At 44.2% G+C, this 22621-nt stretch overlaps 1 protein-coding gene across 1 annotated transcript in view; it reads left to right on the top strand.

The window, feature by feature from the left end:
* The window catches only part of LAMB1 (laminin subunit beta 1), a 78625-nt gene that overhangs the window by 29686 nt on the left and 26318 nt on the right, over window positions 1-22621 (top strand). The window contains exons 14-24 of the mRNA XM_055420783.2: window positions 8761-8896; window positions 10176-10334; window positions 11599-11726; window positions 11937-12060; window positions 12493-12697; window positions 13332-13475; window positions 13671-13902; window positions 16545-16708; window positions 17926-18150; window positions 19652-19866; window positions 20572-20668. Coding sequence (XP_055276758.2) covers window positions 8761-8896; window positions 10176-10334; window positions 11599-11726; window positions 11937-12060; window positions 12493-12697; window positions 13332-13475; window positions 13671-13902; window positions 16545-16708; window positions 17926-18150; window positions 19652-19866; window positions 20572-20668 — 1829 coding nt within the window. The remainder of the gene's footprint in view (window positions 1-8760; window positions 8897-10175; window positions 10335-11598; window positions 11727-11936; window positions 12061-12492; window positions 12698-13331; window positions 13476-13670; window positions 13903-16544; window positions 16709-17925; window positions 18151-19651; window positions 19867-20571; window positions 20669-22621) is intronic.

Raw genomic sequence — 22621 nt, 5'->3', positions numbered from 1 at the left:
CATGTGATAGTGCTATGATTTATTGATTTTAATATTATTATTATTTTAAATGTTGTAGAGACGTCCCTTGTGGTTCAGTGATTAAGACTCTGCGCTTCCACGATAGAGTATGTGGGTTTGACCTCTGGTCAGGAATTAAGATCCCACATGCCACATGGTGCATACCAAACAGAAATGTTGCGGTTAATATCCTTATGGATAATCTTGATGAATGTTTGTAGACACGTCTATAGATTGGATTCCCAGTGATGGAACAGCTAAGTCAAAGTATATGTGTATTTTCTATTTTACTGGAGATGTCAGGTTGTTCTCCAGACAAATGGTGCTAATATGCTTTCTTCTCAGCTGGTTACAAAGTACTGTTTTCTCCCATCTCCACCAGCGGCTGGTATCATCAAATCTTTTATTTTTCACCAATCTAAAAGACAAAAAGTAGAGTCCCATTTTGATTTGTGTAAGGACTCTTTTCATTTTCTTCTTCACTATTTCATTTTTTTTTTACAACTTGCAAGTACATTAATGAAAATTACATACAATCATTTTAGGGATTTAAATATGTTGGCATTCCTTGAATCAATGAGATATGATACTCTCCCTAAAATGATCAAATCAAAATACACATTTTGGCAAGATGTTAAATTTGTGGGAGTTGGATTTCTTACCTTTGTTTGAGTCAGAATTCTGGTCTCTGTGTGTTACTGGATCAGATTCAGAACATCTGGTAAAAATAGTGTAAGTGACTGTTGGGAGGATAGACAGATGTTTCCTTCTGGCCTTGAATCTTGCCTGGGAGAATGTGCTGAGTTCATTGAGTAAGCCTCATGGATTCAAAAATTGACTCTCTAACAAGAAGTTTTCCCAACACTGTAGTAGTCTGCTTGGGAAGGAATGAGACTTTAGGCAGCAAGAACATGTTCTGTTTGGCCTCTGTAGTTGATTTGTTCTGTTCCAGATCATGCAGTAAACTCAGGACTGCATGTAGCCTCCAGAACTCAGGGTGAATGTCCATTCTTAGAAAACCTCCAGAGGGGAGGAAGTGAGGATAATTCCATAAAAAGCGGAAAGAGACCAACTGCTCCCTCTGTTAATGAAATCACTTCTGACTTTCCTTGGTGATTCCCAGAACACATGCTGATAAATCATTCCTTTAGTAACCAGTTCCTCAATTCAAAGCTGTCATCACTACGAAAAAATTAGAGGACAGCGGCATACTTACTTCTCCAAATTATGTCCTAAGCTCAGGAATGTCCTGTGTTCCTTTATGTCCTGTTCCCAATGTCCTCTCTGTCTCTTCCACACCATGCTTCCTGTCTCTAAATCCACCCACACACAGCCCCTGGCCTACCCTTCCAGTCTCCTGCAAAACTGTATAAAAACCAGAATGTGCTAGCCAAGAGTTTGTGAAGCAACACATTTCAGTCAGGTTTTCTTTTTGTCTTTTTTATTGCAGTATAGTTGCTTCACAGTGTTGTGTTAGTTTCTGCTGTACAGTAAAGTGACTCAGTTATATATCCTTTAGTGAAGCTTTTAAAGGGGGTAATTTGATCTTTCTAGGGTGATGGATGAGATAGCTACCTTATCTTTTGGCATCATTGGTGGGGAAAAAAGAAACCTTAAAAAAGCCTCTAGTCTTGTGATTCTTCAGTGTTTTGTAGTGATCCTGTTTGTTTTTTAAATTTATTTATTTGGCTGCGCCAGGTCATAATTGCGGCATGTGGGATCTAGTTCCCTGACCCAGGGATTGAACCCAGGCCCCCTGCATTGGGAGTGAGGAGTCTTAGCCACCAGACCACCAGGAAAGTCCCTGTAGTGATCCTTTTCAAGGCTGTTTTTCCCCACGAGGACTTTAAGAATCTCACAGGGGTGATAGAGGCGTTGCCTTCTGAAGCACTTATTCTACTAGAATACTCAGTACATAGCGGATACTCATAGTTACACTTTCTGAATTGTTTTGTTACAAGCACTCAAATATCTTTCATCTGACAATATTACTTTGCTCTGCCTCAGACCTATGTTGAATAAATATTGATCGAGTCAAAGAATTTGAGAAACAAAAGATTTTTATGATATAAAAATTAAACGCGCTCTCCTTGGGAGAGGCAGTCTCTAAATCAATCCCAAACATTCCTTAGTTACTTTGGCCAGGGCCAGAGTAAGTGTAAAGTCATGAAGTGGAAAAAGTTTTTAAATGTTTTTGTTTAATGAGCCGAATGACTTTTGGTAGAACAATAGAAGTGTAGCAATCCATGTCTATTATGTTGACAGCTAGTCTCAACTTTTGAATATTTTGAAGTAAGATCTGATTCGTTTAAATAATGTGACTCAAGCCAGGTTAATGACATTTTGCCTAGTAGATAACCCACTTTAATGAATAAACAAGAGTGCATGCTAAGTAAATGCTACTTGCAAATGTTTAAAAACACTGAAAAATATAAATATCTTGGCAGCATCCTTTGTAATTATTTCATCAGTGTAGTTTAGGACGTTGGTATCTGGCTTGAAGCCCACCACTTTTTTGAAGTCCTCTACTTTCTAGGCTTAAGTCCCCCAACCTTCCTCTGATGTGAAAACACGTTGCTTCTGCATCTGTATTGGCATTGAATCTGCTTTGCTATAGCTGCTTGTATTTAAAGATCTCTTTGAACAGGGATTGTGTCTTACCTGTTTTTGCATCTCCTTTTGTCCCCAGCATAGTGATACATGCTCAGTAAATGAAGAACTGAAATTTATTGTACTCTGAAACCAGAGCAGAAGTCAGTAGATATTTTCATCAGTGTATTGAATGATCCTGATGTATTAATTAACCCTTTGTTAATTGCTATGGCAGCTGGGCATAGAGAGGTTATAGAACACAGCTCCTACTCTTTAAGAAAGTATCCTGTTGGGGGCAGGGATGGGTTGAGGTGGTGGGAAAGCTACTCTGGATGAAATATATGATGCTGACTGCTCATCACTGTGGAACCAATTCTTATTTGTAATCTGAATTTTGGAGGAGATTTCAGTGTTGAACAGAGGAGTGGTCGTTATGAATGATGCTTTTTGTCCTTTAATGTTTTTCTTTTGCTTAACTTCTTAGTAGTAAGGTTGAGATTGCACAGTATTTTCCCTGCTCATCACTGTTTAAATGAGTTTTCCTTCTACTAGTCCTTAATTTCTACATTTATGAGAAATGTTTTTGAAAAATGATCTTTTAAGAATTTTTTTATTTTATTTAAGTATAGTTGATTTACAATGTTGCATTAATTTCTGCTGTACAATAAAGTGATTCCGTTATTTTTCATTTTCTTTTATGCGATATTATGATGTATCCCAGGATACTGAATATAGTTACCTGGGATACGGTACAACCTTGTTTATCCATTTTATATGTAAAAGTTTGCATCTGCTAATCTCAAACTTTCAAAGCATCCCTCCCCTACTACCCTCTCCCTTGGCAACCACAAGTCTGTTCTCTATATCTGAGAATCTGTTTCTGTTTCATAGATAGGTTCATTTGTGTCATATTTTAGAGTCCACAAGTGATATCATATGATATTTGTCTTTCTGTCTGACTTACTTCACTTGGTACGGCAATCTCTAGGTCCATTCATGTTGCTGCAAATGGTGTTATTTCATTCTTTTTATGGCTGAGCAGTATTCTATTGTGTGTGTGTGTGTGTGTGGATGTGTACACCACATGTTTATTCATTCATCTGTCAGTAGATATTCAGGTTATTTCCATGTCTTGGCTATTATGAATAGTGCTGTTCTGAACATAGAGGTGCATATATCTTTTTGAATTATAGTTTGTCCAAGTATATTCCTAGGAGTAGAATTGCTGGATCATATGGCAACTCTATTATAATTTCCTGAGGAATCTCCATATGGTTGTCCATACTGGATGCACCAATTTCCATTCCTACCAACAGTGTAGGAAGGTTGCCTTTTGAGAAATAATCTTGGCTTTTATCCTTTGAGGAAAAAATAGGGCTTTATTAGGTTTTTGTTGGTGCCATAACAAATTACCACCACCACTTAGTGGCCTAAAGCAACATAAATGTATTACCTTACAGTCTGTGTTTCCACCTGAAGGCTCTCCTGCTCACTTGCACTATTGGCAGAATTCAGTTCCTTTTTTATTGCAGGCTGCACTCCCCATTTTCCTGCTGGCTGTCGGCTGAGGGCCATTCCCACCTGCTTGAGGCTGCCCACATTCCTTGACTCATGACCCCTTTCTTTCACCTTCACGACCAGTGACGATGGGTCAGATTATCCTCGTGGGCCAGCTCTGACCTTCTCCTCTACTTTCAAGGATTCATGTGATTTGCTTGGGCCCACCTGGGTAACCTAGGATAATCTCCCATCTCAAGGCCCTTAAGCTTGGTCCCATCAGGAAAGTCTTTTGCACCACATGAGGTAACATACCCATAGAATCCAGGGGTGAGGACTTGGAGGACATGGACATCTTTGGGAGCCATTATTCTGGCTGCCACAGGTCCTGATTTATTCTGTTTTATGTCATTATTCTGCCTACCTGGCCCGATGAATTGCATCTGTATCTAGTTGCAGAAAAATTGGTGAAGGGGACTTGTATAATTATCAAGTGTATATTTCTATCTGAAATGATTTTTGCTTGAACACAGGAAAGAACAATGACATATAATAAATCTTTGTCTCCACTCTGGAGGAGGTGATATTTGAGCTTCCAGTGAAGGTGCAGATGGGATGAGTGTGGCGTGGTCAAGACCTGGTCTGACCTTGACCATGTCTGCTCCCGTTCCTCCACTACCCCTTTGGCTCCCGACCTCCTGTCTTCTCTGGACCACCTCTGTCCTGGTATCCCCTCAGCTCCTCACTCACATGAGCATTGTCTTTGCTCTTAGCTCTGGGTGGGCACTTCCTGAATTTCATTTTGCTGTATTGGTCAGTTGCTCATTTTTGTTTATACCACCAATTAGATTGGAAGTTCTTTAGGACAGGGACAATTTTTTCTCCCCTTTTTCTCTCTCCGTTTCATTTTGAGGGAAATAATGGACTTAACAAGGAAGGAAGGATTGGTTCAGAAGAGAATTGACAGGGGCTTTCCCGGTGGTCCAGTGGTTAAGACTCCATGCTTCCATAGCAGGGGGCTCCGGTTCGATCCCTCTTCGGGGAACTAAATCCCGCATGCTGCACAGTGAGCCAAAAAGAGAGAGAACTGACAATGAGCTGAAAGAGGAGAGTATCAACACCAGGAAGCACAGCTGCCAGGGCTAATATTTGCTCAGTAAATATTTATAAAAGAGTATGAGGAGTGTGACTCGGCTAAAGCCAAGGACAGGCAGCGGGAAGAAAAGCAGTTGCTTTCAGAGGAGAGGTCGTAGAGGCTGCTGGAAGCCAGGCAGAGATACCATGACTTGGTAGAAGAAACCATGGTAGGGTTTTGTGTTGTGGGCTCCTGTGAAGTGATGAAGGTGGGGCTCTGGGAAGACTGGTTTGGCCGCATAAAAGGATGGACTGGGTCGGGGGAGAGGAGCTGGAGAGCTCGCCTTGGGAGGTGAATAGAGTGACAGGTGTGGGACGATGACATCGGGCACTAGGGTAGCCACAGTGACGAGACGAAACGGCCGAGTCGAGAACCATCTTGAAATAACATGTGTTGGATTAAGGATAAAGGAAGGGGAAGATTATGTCTCACCTACATCAGAATTTTTTTAAATTGACATATAGTTGACTTACAGTATTGTGTTAATTTGTGCTGTATAGCAAAGTGATTGTTATACATACATACCTACATAGTCTTTTTCATTATGGTTTATCACGGGATATTGAATCTAGTTCCCTTTTCTATACAGTAAGACCTTGTTGTTTATCCATTCATGTAACGGTTTGCATCTACTACCTGCAAATTCCCAATCCATCCCACCCCACCCAACCTCCCCTTGGTAACCATAAGTCTGTTCAACAACAGAGAAATTTTAAATCTGCTGATAGAAATAGTAGAGCTGAAGGTAGATCAGTGTGTGAGGCGACAAATAGTTTGGGACAATATGGATTAGAGGTGACAGCTGGACAAATCATGGAAATGCCCCATGCTTGACTGAAGGTGTACAACCAGAGCAAAGTTCGGAGGAGGTGAGGGCCACCTGCATGGGGGCAGGTAAAACCTTTGGTGAGTGAGCTCACCAAAGGAATAGGTGCTGAACGGGAGCCACACCTACTGGTGCCAAGAGTTCAAATGTACAGACACGGCCGTGTGTACCTGAGGGGCTGACATGAGGGGAATTCCCTTCACAAGGTCAGGTTCTCATGAGCTGTTTCTTCTTTAGAATTGTGCTGCGGATAAAAGCACTTCAGGACCGTGCCCACCTCTCTATCCTTACCTTCATTTGCTTGTTCTCTAGTGGTGGATAGCATAGAAAGGATTTCTGTGTTTTCTTCTTGGGTGGTTCATGTTTGAAACATTTGTTCCCTCAGTAAACATCTGCTGGGAGGAAGGGATTTTCTTTTGTCCACATGATGTCATGTCTGATGCCTGAATTTTGGAAAATGGGTGTTGTTGGTTGGATTGTGTTGAAAGCGGGTTAGATCCTAATTGGAGCAAGCTTTCTTCCTCTCTGGGAATAGATTTAAAGTAACAATTCCAAATCACATCTTGATTTTAATGAAGTGAAGCTGGATCCATGTAGTTCAGGGTTGTTGTTTTTTTTCCTTTTGTTTTTTTATTGAAGTATATTTGAGTTACAATGTTTTAGGTGTACTGCAAAATGATCCATATGTATATATATATATATATATTCTGTTTCAGATTCCTTTCCATTATAGGTTATTTCAAGATAGTGAATATAGTTCCCTGTGCTGTAGGTTCCTGTTGTTTACCTATTTTATATATAGTAATGTATATCTTTTGATCCCAGACTCCTAATTTATCCCTTCCTCTCCTCTTTCCCCTTTGGTGACCATAAGTTTGCTTTCTGTGTAATTCAGTTTTATCTTGTATACAAAATCCTGTTACCAGGGAAAAGACAGACAAACATAGGCTGAGGACAAAATGAGTATGTTACAGTTGAGGCCTTTATTACCTAAATAATGACCAATAACACAAAAGCACTGAATTCCATTAAATAGTATTTTTCTTTTTTAAATTCAGAACACCTGTCTTTCATGCATTTATTTTTTGAACCAATGTTTGGGTGTGTCTGTGTGCTGAGCACTGGGCCAGTCGGGGGGTCGGGCAGGGTAACTGAAGTGAGTCAGGCACAGTCCAGGCCTTCAAGGAATTTCCTGTCAACTCAGGGGTTAGGTAGGCCTATCAATAATTGTATAACAAGAGAGAAAGTAATAAATGTCTTACTACAGGGCACAGACAATTGAGGCCTTAGAAAGCACCATTGGAGAACAGTAGAGGGAGGGAACCAAACAAGCCTTTAGGAAAGGATGGTGGTTGAAAAATTAGGAGAATTTGAAGACACAGTGCCTAAGTGTAATGAACCCTACTTCATGACCAGCTTAGTTGTTGAAGTGGCGATTATATGGTTTCTCCTGCAAGGAGGTGATGGCATGAAGGAGAAGGTGGTTCCTTCTATGGGATGCGGAGTGATAGTCAGGAAGCATGATGCGTGAGCTGAACCTTGAGAGAAGAATGGGTGGATCTTTGCCAGGTAAATGAGGGAGCAGGACATCCCAGGCGGCAGGAGCAGTAGAAACAAAGGGAAAGGGTCATGCGTCCCCCAGAGCACTGGAGAAACTCAGTCGCTCAGTGTGGTGGGAGAGGTGAGGAGAAGCCAGAAAGGTAGAGAGGGGCCAAGCTGGGGGCAGGGGACAGCAGGGCCTGGTGCACTGCCCCAAGGCCATCGTGCCTGGAAGTGTTATGGTTAAGCCATCTCAGAAAGGTCATTTGGGCAGCTCTGGGGAAGGTGGAAGTTCTAGTTGAAAGTTGGAAGACTGGCAATAAGGATACCAGTTAGAAGACTTTAACTGCTTTTACCGTGAATGAGAGAGGGAAGAAAGGCATAGCCTAGTCAGTGGGAAGTAGGGAGAGACACCCAAGATGCTAGGAGGGGCTATCACAGAATTTGGCCCTTGACTGGCTACAAAGAGGGAATCTAGAGGATACCTTCTGATTTCTGACATGGCTGACGCAATGGTGGGTGGTGTCTTCTCCCAAGGCAGGGATCGGTGCTGCCCTCTTGGATCCGTGATTGGCCTCTGGGACCACTAAGTTGGAGCTGTCCTTCTGAGAGTTGGATATTTAGATGTCAGGCCCAGGAAAGGGGTTGTATTTGCCAAAGACATATGTTCTTGCCAATGCAAGAACATACGTGATAGCTACCGAAGCACCGCCATGGCACATATGGAGCAGGGTAGAGAACAGGGGAGATAAACTGAAAGGCCAGTTACTGAGACCTTTCAGCCTCAGGTGCTGTGCTTGGTTACTCAGTTGTGTCCAACTCTTTGTGACCCCTATGGACTGCCAGGCTCCTCTGTCCATGGGGATTCTCCAGGCAAGAATACTGGAGTGGGTTGCTATGTCCTCCCCCAGGGGATCTTCCTAACCCAGGGATCAAACCCAGGTCTCCCACGTTGTAGGCAGATTCTTTACCATCTGAGCCACCAGGGAAGCTCAGGAGTTTGGGATTAATTTGTAGGCAGTGTTTTTTCCATGTACTTTCAGAATGGAGTAAGAATACCCTCCTGAGCATTTCACCCCATTTACCATTTAACGGCAGACGTGGATCTGCTTCCAGTGGGTTCACTGATGGATGTGGTGAGCGCCGCTGACCCTCTCTGCTTCCTTGCCAGTTGCTCTGCAGAGTCGGGCCAGTGCCTGTGCCGACCCCACATGATCGGCCGTCAGTGCAGCGAAGTGGAATCTGGCTACTACTTCACCACCTTGGATCACTACATCTACGAAGCAGAAGAAGCCAACTTCGGGCCTGTAAGTAGGGGTGTGCTAGCCAGGTGGGTAAAGCAGAGTGGGGTGTGGGGGGGCAGTAATGTGATAATACACGTTTTATAAAGAGACTAGGTAAGAAGCATCTTATCAGTGAGCATGAAGCAAGGATCAGGACCAGGCCTTCTTGAGAACAGTCCTATTTAAAACTAGGTAAATCCATCACCCAGAAAGACTTCAAAACATTCAGTAATAAGGCTGTTGGTGTTTTTAAGGGAGTTGGTTGTTTTTTTGGTTTTTTTTCTATTCTCTTCTCTACTGACACTCCAAAGTTATTGAGCTAGTATAGTTAACATTCAGAGAATATTGTTTCAGTCTTCTTTTGGTGTACAACAGCTATCCCAAAAGTTAGTGGCTTAGAATACATGTCTGGCACTTCAGCTGGGGTGGCAGAAACAGCTGAAGGCTGGCTGAGCACCATTCTCCAAACAGCTGTCTTGAGCTTCTTCACAGCATGAAGAGTAGTGAGACTTCTTCCATGGCATCTGGCTTCCAAGAAGGAGGAAACAGAAACTGCCAGGTCTCTTACGGTCTGGGCTAAGAAGACCCAAAAGTTCACTTTTTCACATTTTGCTGGTCACAAGTCACAAGGCCAGACCAGATTCGACGGCAGGGGAACACAGTTTTCACCTCCAGATGGTGAAGCCACACACACGTTCGTTATAGGTGAGGACAGACTTCATCTTTGGAGGTGACTAATCACAGGTATTATATGTAATCCTGTGAACACACTCAAGGTCACCCTTGAGTTCAGCAACTCACAATGATCCATTCTCAGTCTCATTGACCATCAGAATTCACTCATCAGTAGTGAACATTCATGACTGTATCACATTTCCTCATTTGTACCTGGAGCTTGAAAGAAATGCCAGTGAGGATGACAGAAATACACCCAAAGATACTGGGCTACTCTTGTAGAAATGTGGAACATACCTGGCCACTCCTAGGCTTGCCCATAACAGCATTTGGGATGTTCTCTTTCCTTCCTTCATGCTCATTCCCATGGTTGTATCATAGAAGGTATATCCTAAGCCTTAACCCCATCTCCAATGTCTCAAGACTACCTCAACGTAAAAACTAAAAAGAAACCAATTACCTGTTTATATTCCAAAACATTATAGAATCTACTGGAAAAATGTGGCTGCAAAAAAAACATAGGTTTCATATCTACAGTTTTAGACCTTTGGGTGCCTTCAGATTTCTTCGACTGTTAACATCAAATTCCATTTCAAGTAAAGCATCACTCCTGTCCCCTTGTCCTTAGGGGGTCAGCATAGTGGAACGGCAGTATATCCAGGACCGGATTCCTTCCTGGACTGGAGCGGGCTTTGTCCGAGTGCCTGAAGGGGCTTACTTGGAGTTCTTCATTGACAACATACCATATTCTATGGAGTATGACATCCTAATTCGCTATGAGCCACAGGTAACCCCTCAGTAGACTAATGGGGGTTGGGGGATATTGGTAAAAGTTTTTCTTCTAATGGACACTATGTCTTTGTGAAATGTGCAGGCTGCCTTGGAATAGAAGAAACTCTCTGACTTTCTATCTTCCTCGAAAGTAAAATTATACATTTTTCTTAAATTCAGTTTCACAAACATTTAGTGATCTCTTTGTTAAGCACTTAGTCTTGCTGAGAACTGAGGTGGTGATGAGAACGTGCCGGGTCCTCTTCTTGCCCTCATGGCCTGCCCTGCCCAGGAATGGACACATGTCCCTAACTGGCATCAAAGGTGTAAAGTGTAAGAGCAGAGACACAAGCCGTGCTGCAAGATGAGAGGTTCATACCAGCCAGACTGCCCAGGGGCTGCCAGGATGTTTCCTAAGAGTCAGTTGTAGGTCTTAAGATGGAGACAGAATTTTGACACAAGCGGAAGTGAGGGATAGCATGAGCAGCAGACAGAGGGGTGGTTGGAGAGGCTGTTAGGAGAAATGCTGGCATCAGTAAATGAACTCGGAGTCTATATTAACAGGAAACTTTTGAAGGGTTTAGGGCAGGGGATTGTCATTATGTAAGCTGTGGGTTTGGGGTTGGTTTTTTTTAATCTTCTTATTTTTTGCTTTTAAGTCAGAGAAAGATAATCATATGATACCATTTATACGTGGAATCTAAAATATGGCACAAATGAACTTATTTACACAACAGAAATAGACTCACAGACAGAGAAAACAAATTTATGATTACCAAAGGGGAAAGGGAGGAGGGATAAATTAGGAGTTTTGGATTAACAGAGGAACACTGCTATATATGGAACACTGAAGCAATAAGGACCTACCATGTAGCACAAGGAACTATATTCAACATCTTGTAATAACCTGCAACAGAAAAGAATCTGAAAAAATAGCTATGTGTGTATGTATAACTGAATCTCTTTGTTGTATCCCTGAAACTAACACAACATTGTAAATCAACTATACTTTAATAAAAATAATAATAAGGTATGTTTTAAGGTGGATGGAAGGGGATATTGGGAGAGTCAAGGAGAGTTGTAGGAGGCTGTTTCAGTGTCCAGGTGAGAAGAGATTTGGGCTGAAACTGGGGTAACAGCAAAGAGCATGGTAAGAGGGAAGGGAAATGCAAGCGAGTGTTTCCCATTTAAACTTGGCAAAAGATAGGTGCATGGAGACTTCCAAACAGGCAGCATCAGGCCAGCAAATCGTCCTTCTGATCCTCTGCTTCTTTCTCTAGCTCCCCGACCACTGGGAGAAAGCTGTCATCATGGTGCAGCGGCCCGGCAAGATTCCAACCAGCAGCCGGTGTGGAAACACTGTTCCCGATGATGACAACCAGGTGGTGTCCCTGTCACCTGGCTCCAGGTCAGTGTGGCAGTGGTTTGCAGCTCAGTAGAACCAAATGCAAATTAACTATTTTGATGGCGTCTCACCTTATGAGTTGTACAGTAACCATTTCAGAGCCCAAACCAGACACAGACTATTCCTTCCTTTGGGATCTACGGGGAGCTTTGATAGATGGGATGCGTAAAGGTTGACCTTTGGTTGTTATTTTTCTTTTCTGTTTTGGGGCAGATACGTGGTCCTCCCCCGCCCCGTGTGCTTCGAGAAGGGTGTCAACTACACGGTGCGGTTAGAACTGCCCCAGTACACCTCCTCGGACAGCGGTGTGGACAGCCCCTACACCCTGATTGATTCCGTAAGTGGAGGTCATTTCCAATGCGAGCAGGGAGGATGGGTAGACAACATGCATCTGCTTCCCTAAGAGGGCTTTGTGGAGGATAATGCTGAGAGGTGAGGCAGAATCTTTCCTGCCTCCGAGGTTACTTTGCTTGTTTACTTTAATAAAACTCCACCCTCTGGAAGAATCTACTCAAGCTGATCCTTCCTGAAAATAGGAAGTGTCTGAACAATGACCTTTCAAAACTATGTAAGGGATATCTATACTTTTTCTGGCAAGAATGTTTTAAGAATGAGAAGATTTCCACTTGACGCCATGAGTCTGGGTTTTTAATTTCTTTTTCTTTTCAAGAGTCAAAGAAGCACTTGGGGGTTTTATGTGTTGATTTGTGTTAATTGGTGACCCCAGACAGCCACCTAAGTACAATGTGTTCTTCCGGTTTCTTCCTAGCTTGTTCTCATGCCATTCTGTAAGTCACTGGACATCTTCACCGTGGGAGGCTCGGGAGACGGGGTGGTCACCAACAGCGCCTGGGAAACCTTTCAGAGATATCGATGTCTGGAGAACAGCAGGAGCGTTGTGAAGACGCCGATGACCGATGTTTGTAGAAACATCATCTTTAGCATTTCTGCCCTGTTGCACCAGACAGGCCTGGGTAGGTGTCACTGCTGCTGCTTCTGCCCCTTCTTTCTCAAAAGCTCCGAGGACACTTGGCGTCATGAGATATATTGGCAGGCATGTCCGATAGTTCTGTGTTAGGCATACAGCACAAAGGAAAGAGTGTCTCAACTGCAGTTTATGCTTGTTTTTTTAAGAGTGTGTTAGTGATAAAGCACCTCTGACAATGGACTCAGTCATCGAGAAATACACAAAGAATAGGGACGAGGGAAAGGTCCCTGAGACTTGCCATATGCAGGGCAGGAAGTTGGAATGAAATCAGAGGAGCATCCCATAACTGAAATTGATGTTTTGCTCTTTGAAAGGTCACTGGCCTTTTGTTGAAGGTCCTATGATATTTGAGCTTTGAAGGCAAAGAGAGAAAACATTAGTGACCTCCTTCCTAGAAAAACTGCTTTTATCTGTCAGCTTGCTCCTGCTGCTTCCCTCACACCCCTCTGAGGGAAGATAAATGCTTTAAATGGGAATTCTGAATTAGCCGAGATACCCACGAGGAGTCAGGGAAGAATCCAAGCAAAAGGACGGGCAGAAATTGGTGGGATGTGCTGGGCTTATCACCATGGCAGGTGTGGCTGCCCTGGGTCATGAGCTCTTGCCTGTCTTCCCTGCAGCTTGTGAGTGCGACCCTCAGGGCTCCTTAAGTTCCGTCTGCGACCCCAATGGAGGCCAGTGTCAGTGCCGGCCAAACGTGGTGGGAAGAAGGTGTGACAGATGTGCTCCTGGCACCTTTGGCTTTGGGCCCAGTGGATGCAAACGTAAGTTGATGAGAACTGTAATGTATTCATTCACATCATAACTCATGCAGCTTCAGAAGACGTGCTGCGCTCCAGAAATTGATCACAGAGGCCCATGAGCATTCTGCACTGAAAGGAGGGGGCCAGCCTGTATAAGAGATGTATTTGCATTTAACCAGTTTCTCAACGTGGTCCCTTGGTTGCCTATTTCTTCAGCTTGTGAGTGCCATCTGCAAGGAGCTGTCAATGCTTTCTGCGACCCCATCACTGGCCAGTGCCACTGTTTCCAGGGGGTGTACACGAGGCAGTGTGACCGGTGCTTACCCGGGTTCTGGGGCTTCCCAAGTTGCCAGCCCTGCCAGTGCAATGGCCATGCCGATGACTGCGACTCAGTGACGGGGGAGTGCTTGAGCTGCCAGGACTACACCACAGGGCATAACTGTGAGAGGTATGTGCTGCCTCTTGAAGAAAAGAGAACAAGGTTGTTTTTGACTGAGCAAACAGCGTCTTAGACAAACCACAGAATGGATCTCTACCAGGCTCCAGGTTGCTCATTCATTTCTAATCACCTTGGTATTTTCTAGGAACTCATTCATTTATCTAGTACAGATTTAGTTTACACCTTCTGTGTGCCAGGCATTTTTGGAAGGCAGGGGGAGATACAACAGAGAACAAAAGTGGCAGGAATCTGCCCTTTTGAAGAGTCCTTCTAGGCTGTACAGCAATCATCTCTCTGGCTCGGCCGATTCTGGCCTAGGGTGAGTTGTGAAATGTTAATTCCTAATTTGGGTCAAAGTAGAAACCAAATCCAAACGGGGATTAGCCACTTTAATGGCTTTGTTGATCGCAACGTTTTATACAGCTAGCGTTTCCAGGAGCCCATGTAAAATGTGTACAGGTAGATCTGTTCTCCAGCTAGCAGATGTTAATTGAACAATTATTATGGATGTAGTGCAAGGCATCAGGCATAGGAAGAATGGGACATAGAATATGCCTCTAATCACATTACAGCCCAGCTCAGTATGTAAGAAACAGTCTGTATGAAAAAATTACATCCTGACTTACATCATTATTACTAATTTAAAAAGGCAGACATGCTCTTAGAATCTGCTGTTTTGGGAATACTAGTCTCCACCTTTCAAGTCACTAAACCTCTGCTGATATCCACACTCTATGGGACTTATGTTTTAAAAAAATATTCAGCAAATGCTTCAGTCAGTGCAAAAGTTGCTCATCAGATGAAAGGAGTTTTTAGTGAAAATTGAATATGTGGTTACAGCATGAGGATGTGCCAGGCAGCAAATACATGGCTCTTGGTTGTATGCTGGATGGTATTCAAGAATCTGGAGAGTTCAGTGGCTACTCCTTAGAGTAAAAGCCAAGCGTTTCCGACCACAAGATTGTGCTGTAGAAAGATAGGAGGCAGTTATACAAGACTGAAAGGAACAAATTAATGTATTGGTGTCATTTTTTGTTTTCTGCATTTGATTTTTCATTACCATTGTGTCAGTGGACATGGAGAATAAATTCAAGACAGGCAGATGAGAAAATCAGACGAAAAGGGTGAAGAAGGTGGAGAACACTGTTCAGCAGAGGTGGTTGCCCACAAGGGCGATGTGAAATCGTATTTCTAAAGTGTTCTGATTGCTTGCAGGAGAACTCAAAAGGATGTAGGAGAAGGAAGGGTTTTCAGCCCTAGTTTGGATGACAGGATTTCATTGAAGTATTTCAGATGCCGCTATTTCGTTTGAGCTGGTTTCCCATTCTCTTCCTCTTCTCGAGATGATCAACTCCAGTCCTGTGATTTTAAGAAGAAGCTCTAGACTCAGATTACTGCCAAGGGGGTTAGAGGAGGAGGAGGCAGGAAGTGAACACTCAGTTTCCATTATGATGTGTTTGGATGTATTGCACCTAGAAAAGCCTCATAGGAAATTTTCTCAAACTGTTGCACAGAATTGCTTCATTCCTGTTGACTTTCCAGCATGTAATTGGGACATGTGTTCTTGTATTGTGTCTGTGTCCAATTAAATAGAAGGTTAATGCCCTCTGGACAACTTTCCCCTTCTATTTCTTCATCCTTCCCCACTCCCCATTTAAAATAATCCTCTGCCTCAAAAAGAGAAAAAAGGAAAACAAACTGATTTAGAAGTTCCAGGCCCAATTCTGCTCCTGACCTGCTCTGTCTTGGGTGATTTATCTCACCTTTCTGACCTGATAGTAGGATAGTATGGATAGTAGGATAACTAAGTTGGATTAGATGATATCCAAACTTCCTTCAAGCTCTTATGCTATAGAAATTTTAAAACGTAACCTAATTATCAGTCATGTTGAAAAGCACCTTGGCATACTAAAAGAATTCCTTGCTGAAAGTTGGGAGGCTGAATCCAAATTGTGGCTTATTACTAACTGTTCATTTGAGCTTTGCAAATCATTTCAGCTCCATGGCTGCCTTATCTGTAAGGCAAGGAGGTAGAACCTATTGGGTTTGGGAACTGATACAAACCAATCTCTCATCCCTTAGAGACAGACACAAGGGGCATGCATCTGGAGAGCATCTTTATCTACTTGTCACTGGTAAAGGCTGGATTGTAGAACAAGCCACCATAGGCTTACTGACACATCGCCCCTCCCAGGCATGGGTAGAGACCAACAACCACAAGCTCTCTTTCCCCCAAACTCCTTAATGCACAGAAGGAGCTGACCAGAATGCCCAGGACAGGCAGCTGTTAGGATGATAGCATGCACTTGGGGAGAGGTACCTCTTTAGGGAGGAATGAATGAGAGTCCAGGTGAGGCCAGGGGTGTAACTCTAATGCAGTGGTCCTGCTGTGGGATCCCCAGACCAGAGACAGCAACGTCACCTCCTAAATTAGGAGAGGTAACCCAGTGATCTGTGTTTAAAAGCCCTCCAGGGAATTCTGATTGAAAGTAGTGTTTAAGCCACTGCTCTACTGGAAAGTCCTTCATGTGGAAACATGAGGAATCAAGAGTGATGTTCCTAAACAGAAAACGTGGTTTCTTAGACTTTTTCTTGTAACATATTTCTTATCACTGTGGTTCATGACCTTCTCTCTCCTGCAACTGATACAGGTGCTTGGCTGGTTACTACGGAGACCCCATCATTGGGTCAGGAGACCACTGCCGCCCTTGTCCTTGCCCAGATGGTCCCGAGAGCGGACGCCAGTTTGCCAGTAGCTGCTATCAAGACCCTGTTTCTTTACAGCTTGCCTGTGTCTGTAATCCTGGATACATTGGTAAGTGATGTGCAGATTCTCAGAGGAAAAGATGTGTCTTCGTGAGGTTAGTGGTTAAGAAAGAAGAAAAGCTGAAGAGTGAGCAAATTTAGTTGCTTTTTAAAAAACATCTTTATTTAAAAGTAAAGGGAGTCTGAAATATAGAAGGTGTTCTTTTCCTGTTTGGTACGTGGGACAGTCTTGAGTCTCATGTTTCTGATAAAAATGTTATAATACAGAGCACAATAACAAGTTCATTTAAAGTCCCTATGAAGCCTAATGTTCTTAACCAGTTCTGTTCCTAACCAGTAGAAAGATTAATTAATATTTCACTTCTTCCTTCCCTTATCCAATGTCTAGTAGGAGAGTCTCAAAAAGTAAAGTAGCCAAATAGTGGGCAGAATGAAGAAAAGAATACCATCTACGAGTCCCAGACAATAGAATCGATCAAAGCTGGAAGTAATCTTCATTATTTGCTGTACTCACATTATCTGCCAGCATTCATGGAGTGTAGCAAGCTGTACATGCAGACTCCCTTTATTTTATCCTTGATGCCACTGTTCCAGATACTCCTTATGCTTATACACAGCTCAGCCAGTTTGCACTTTTTAGGATTTCCTTAAATTTATTGAAGTATAGTTGATCTACAGTGTTGTTTATTTCCTTTGTGCAACAGAGTGACTCAGTTATACATATATTTATCCGTTTTCCTGTTCTTTTCCATGTGGTTTATCCCGGGCTATTGAATATAGTTCCCTGTGCTATGCAGTAGGAACTTGTTTACTCTTTGAAATCTCTTAAGAAGGGAAATCAGTCATCACAAAGGGCCCCATTTTTCAGGTTGCTCAGGGAGGAGCCAGAGTTTTTCAATGAATATAATCCTTGGGTTAAGATTTAACATCAAGCTGAGCTTTTTGCTGTGAAAGCATTATTTCACTCCTGATCTGTCCGTCCCTGTGTAATGAGGAGCTGAGTCCATGGGTTGGAACTCTCCTAACTGTCCCTCCCCGACCATGACCACAGAGGGCCAAGGCTGAAGCATCATCACTGCAAACAGTCTGCTGCCTTTCACGACTGACAGCCCGTTCCCTGAAAGCGTGGCCAGCCTTGGCCCAGTAACTAGTGCCCTGGGGATCAAGGCACCACCTGGGTGGGCTCTCTGGTTGGCAGGAATGTTGGGGGACCAGATCTTGCAGTCAGCAAGCCAAAGGCCCCATGCTGGTTTTATTGGACAACAGGCTCCAGATGTGACGAGTGTGCCTCAGGCTTCTTTGGCAATCCTTCAGATGTGGGGGGGACATGTCAGCCTTGCCAGTGTCACCACAACATCGACACAGCGGACCCGGAAGCCTGCGACAAGGAGAACGGGAGGTGCCTCAAGTGCCTGTACCACACGGAGGGGGAGCACTGCCAGCTCTGCCGCTTTGGATACTATGGCGACGCGCTCCGCCAGGACTGTCGCAGTAAGATGCACGCTTCCTCTGCCCTGGCCTTAGAATGACTTCCACTCTCCTGCTCCTCCTCCCCTGCCTCCTTCTTGGGGGATTTTATTCTTAGGGGATTTATCTCATCTGTGTTAGTCGTTCAATTCATGTCTGACTCTTTGTGACCCCTTGGACTGTAGCCCACCAGGCTCCTCTGTCCATGGAATTCTCCAGGCAAGAATACTGGAGTGGGTTTGGCATTCCCTTCTCCAGGGGATCTTCCCAACCTAGGGATCGAACCCATGTCTCCTGCATTGCAGGCAGATTCTTTACTGACTGAGCTACCAGGGAAGCCCATTATCTCATCAGGTAAAACACTTCTCAGAAAGAGAAAATGTCACTAGCCACAAGAGAAAGATAAGGATGATATATATTTTTTAACAGCCTCGTTCCTGGCACTGAAGTGTTGATGTGGCTCAGCACTTGAGAAGGAACCAAAAGCTGTGCCACTGTCCCCATGATAATTGCTATCGATAGAGTGGATTGATTTTTTTTAAATTGGAAACAGTTTTTTTTTCAGTTGCATTGCATAAACATCTGACATATGCAGGTTGATTTTCTTAGGTGACTAAGCAGCTCAGCTATCTGAGGCTGGATATGCCTTTGTGCTCACCATCAGCCGGCGCCACATGCCTCAGACCAGGGTGGCCAGGCAACCTCTGGACTGGCTCCACAGCAGGCACAGAGCTCCTCACTGCCCCAGACCTGCACTGCCCTCCACACCAGGCCCGAGGGAGGAAGCAGCAGACACACTGTCTCCATAAGTCTAGAGTGGATTGATTTTATGTTCTGCCCATGGACTTGTTGATGCGCTGAGACTTCTGCATCCTAAATACACACTTTGGTCTACCCTTTTGTCAGTGATGGATAGAGCTTTCCAGCTTAAGGAAAAGAAAGAAGTAACATCTCTGAAGTATCTCTTTCAGAACTCATTATTTCTCTCTTATCGCGCGATCAGCCAGCATTTCCTGCTGCGGCTGCATGGCCTCCAGGCCCCTGTCTTTGTTGATACAAACTCGAGCGGAATGTTGAGGACCAGCAGGACTGGATTCCTTCAAGCCTTCCTAGTTTAAAGGGCTCTACCTGCCATGGCTCACACAGCCCTGTCTGCTGTTTCCTGCCAAGAGTTTGAAATCATTAGGTATCTCTGCTCCCACAGCCTGGTTTTTATTTCCAGTTAAATCCTCAATCTTACAATGATTCACCAGCCACTTATTAAATCAAGTATTTTTGAAAATACATGCCAGCCATTTTGCATGTCTGCCTGGGAAATGTCAGCTGTGTGGAACATCATAAGATGAAGAACCACAGTTTTAGAGTTTTTTTATTTTAATCCCCTCCATTCCTTTCTCTTCTTGTTTGCATTTCCACATTGAAATCTAGAGAGAGAAAGTGGTTGTTGTTTGATGTAGCTGAATTTCTCACTGTCTTTTCTGAGTGGGCCTCTGTTAGTACATCTGACCAGGTTGTTCTTTTTCAGAGTGTGTCTGCAATTACCTGGGCACAGTGCAAGAGCACTGTAACGGCTCTGACTGCCAGTGTGACAAAACCACCGGGCAGTGCCTCTGCCTCCCTAACGTGATCGGCCAGAACTGTGACCGCTGTGCGCCCAACACCTGGCAACTGGCCAGCGGGACAGGGTGTGACCCCTGCAACTGCGATGCTGCTCACTCCTTCGGGCCGTCCTGCAATGAGGTGAGGCACCGTCACCCAGGGCAGCCATCAGAGCATAAGGAAAGAGGACTCTGAGTCCACATGACAGCTCTTTGGTGGCTGGGCCCCAGTTAGAGAAAGGCACCCCTCCTTGTGGTTACAGCCTTGCACCAGGACACACAGCTTGGCACGCACAGCACAGACTGGATATCCGCCCTCACTTGCCCCCGTGGGCTGGGACAATGTAAAGTAACGTGCACAGAGTCCCCACTGGATACCACCGGGGCACAGCAGCCTAGGACCCCAGCAGCAGGGGGGCCAGCTTGCTTTAGAATGGACCGGGGCGGGGGGCATTTTTTCCAATACCTGGCTGCTGAATCAGACTTTTTTTTCTTAGCCACACAGCCTGAACTGGGCCACATAGCAATAGCCAACATTGTAGAAACTTCTCCTATTCCCTGACACACACAGAACGGTGTGTCACACACAGTCACAGGTGGTCCAGGCTTGTGAGTGATGTATGAGGATACGAGTGAGGAAGCATCTCAACTAAAGGGAGCATGCTCTGCGCTTCCCAGCCCCAATTGCAGAGGAGCGGTTAGGAGATGCCAGCCTGGGGCCCTCAGCACTCACGATCGGGGTGAGGGTCCCTGTTCTCGGTCAGGTCAGGTATGAGGTCTTCTCGGGCAGGCCATTAGGTCTCCCAGCCTTGCAGCTGATCTGACACGGGTCTGTCTTTGGCCTCAGTTCACAGGGCAGTGCCACTGCATGCCTGGCTTCGGAGGCCGCACCTGCAGCGAGTGCCAGGAGCTCTTCTGGGGGGACCCCAGCGTGGAGTGCCGAGGTGAGCATGGGCGCCGGACTTGCGAGTGGATGGGCCGAGTGTCTGTGGGAGCTTTCTGTCTGGTACAGCACAAATGAACTTGTCTATAAGAACTAGGCTGAATTACAAAAGAAATTCATGCTCATTGTTTAACAGCAACAAAACCTGGAACCTGTCTAGCCCTGGCGACATGTAGGTGGTAAAAGTGGACCTGCTGACTGCTGGCTTCGCTCCCCAGGGCTGAGGTTTGTCTGCAGCACAGACAAGCATACATACACACCCCAGATCACACAGAATGGCTTTATTTTTTTACTATTTTTTAAATTGAAGCATAGTTGATTTCCTTGGTAACTCAGACAGTAAAGCGTCTGCCTGCAATGCAGGAGACCCGGGTTCAATCCCTGGGTCAGAAAGATCCCCTGGAGCAGGGCATGGCAACCTACTCCGGTATACTTGCCTAGAGAATCCCTTGGACAAAGGAGCATAGTAGCTGTTTAATGTAGCTGACTTTCGCAACCATGGGGTTGCAAAGAGTCGGACACAAAGCAACGAACACATGGTTGATTTACAATATTTCAGATGTACATCACAGTGATTCAGTTATATATATATTTTCAGATTCTTTTCCCTTATATGTTATTACAAGATACTGAATATAGTTCTGCGCTGTACATAGGTCTTTGTGTTTTCCTGTTTTACATATAGCAGTGTGAATGTGTTAATCCCACTCATAGTTTATCCCTGCCCCACCACCTTTCCCTTTCATAACCGTAAGTTTATTTTCTGTGTCTGTAGGTCTTTGTCTGTTCGGTAAATAAGTTCATTTGTACTGTTTTTTTAGATTCCACATGTAAGTGATTCATACCTTTGTTTTTCTCTGACTCACTTAGTATGATCATCTTAGGTCTGTCCGTGTTGCTGCAAATGGCATTATTTCATTCTGTTTTATGGCTGAGTAATAAGAATGGCTTTTTAAAATGCTTTTAAGCAAAATGAGCTCATATGTAGCTTCAAGTTCTGCACATTGATTCCCCCCGAACAGTATTTTGGGGTAAGCTTCCTTGTTGGCACAAGCAGAGCTAAACGTTCTAGTAAGATGGTTTGATCCCAGTGAAACAAGCAGATGGTGCTGACAGTTAAAGCCCTCAACTGTCACTCCCCACCAGTGGGAACTCAGAGGGTAACATCCTAGAACCCTCGTGTGCAACAAAGGAGCAGGTGACAGGACCACCACATGTGTTAAATGTGACAAAAACCCAGATCCTCCCTTAGGCTTGTGACTAACTAGGACTTTGAGGGAAAGCTTGATGTTTTCTTAAGAATAAGATATTGCTACAGTCATGTGAATCAGAAGGATTGCTTAATTTTCAGGCTGTTGCAATATTTTACCTGCCAGGTTATTTTTCAGATCTTAAACTAAAAGCATTCTTGGAGATTTTAGTAGACTGTTCCTATACTGTTTTCATCTTCTTTCTTTCCTACTTGGGTTTTCTTCCTTATGTTTTAAGTTTATTACTATGGATAAATATCTTCTGTACTTTCTTATTTGCTCTTTGATATATTTTCTTCATTATACGTATGAAATTCTGGGTCCCTGTTAGACACTTCAGTTCAGTTCAGTCACTCAGTCATGTCCTACTCTTTGCAATCACATGAATCACAGCACGCCAGGCCTCCCTGTCCATCACCAACTCCCGGAGTTCACTCAAACTCATGTCCATCGAGTCGGTGATGCCATCTAGCCATCTCATTCTCTATCGTCCCCTTCTCCCGCCCCCAATCCCTCCCAGCATCACAGTCTTTTCCAATGAGTCAGCTCGTCGCATGAGGTGGCCAGAGTATTGCAGTTTCAGCTTTAGCATCAGTCCTTCCAATGAACACCCAGGATTGATCTCCTTTAGAATGGACTGGTTGGATCTCCTTGCAGTCCAAGGGACTCTCGAGAGTCTTCTCCAGCACCACAGTTCAAAAGCA

Source organism: Moschus berezovskii, chromosome 3, assembly GCF_049115385.1.
Source record: "Moschus berezovskii isolate FMDL1 chromosome 3, NW_MosBer_1.0, whole genome shotgun sequence".
NCBI lineage: Eukaryota > Metazoa > Chordata > Mammalia > Artiodactyla > Moschidae > Moschus > Moschus berezovskii.
This window is presented reverse-complemented; position numbering and strand designations above follow the sequence as displayed.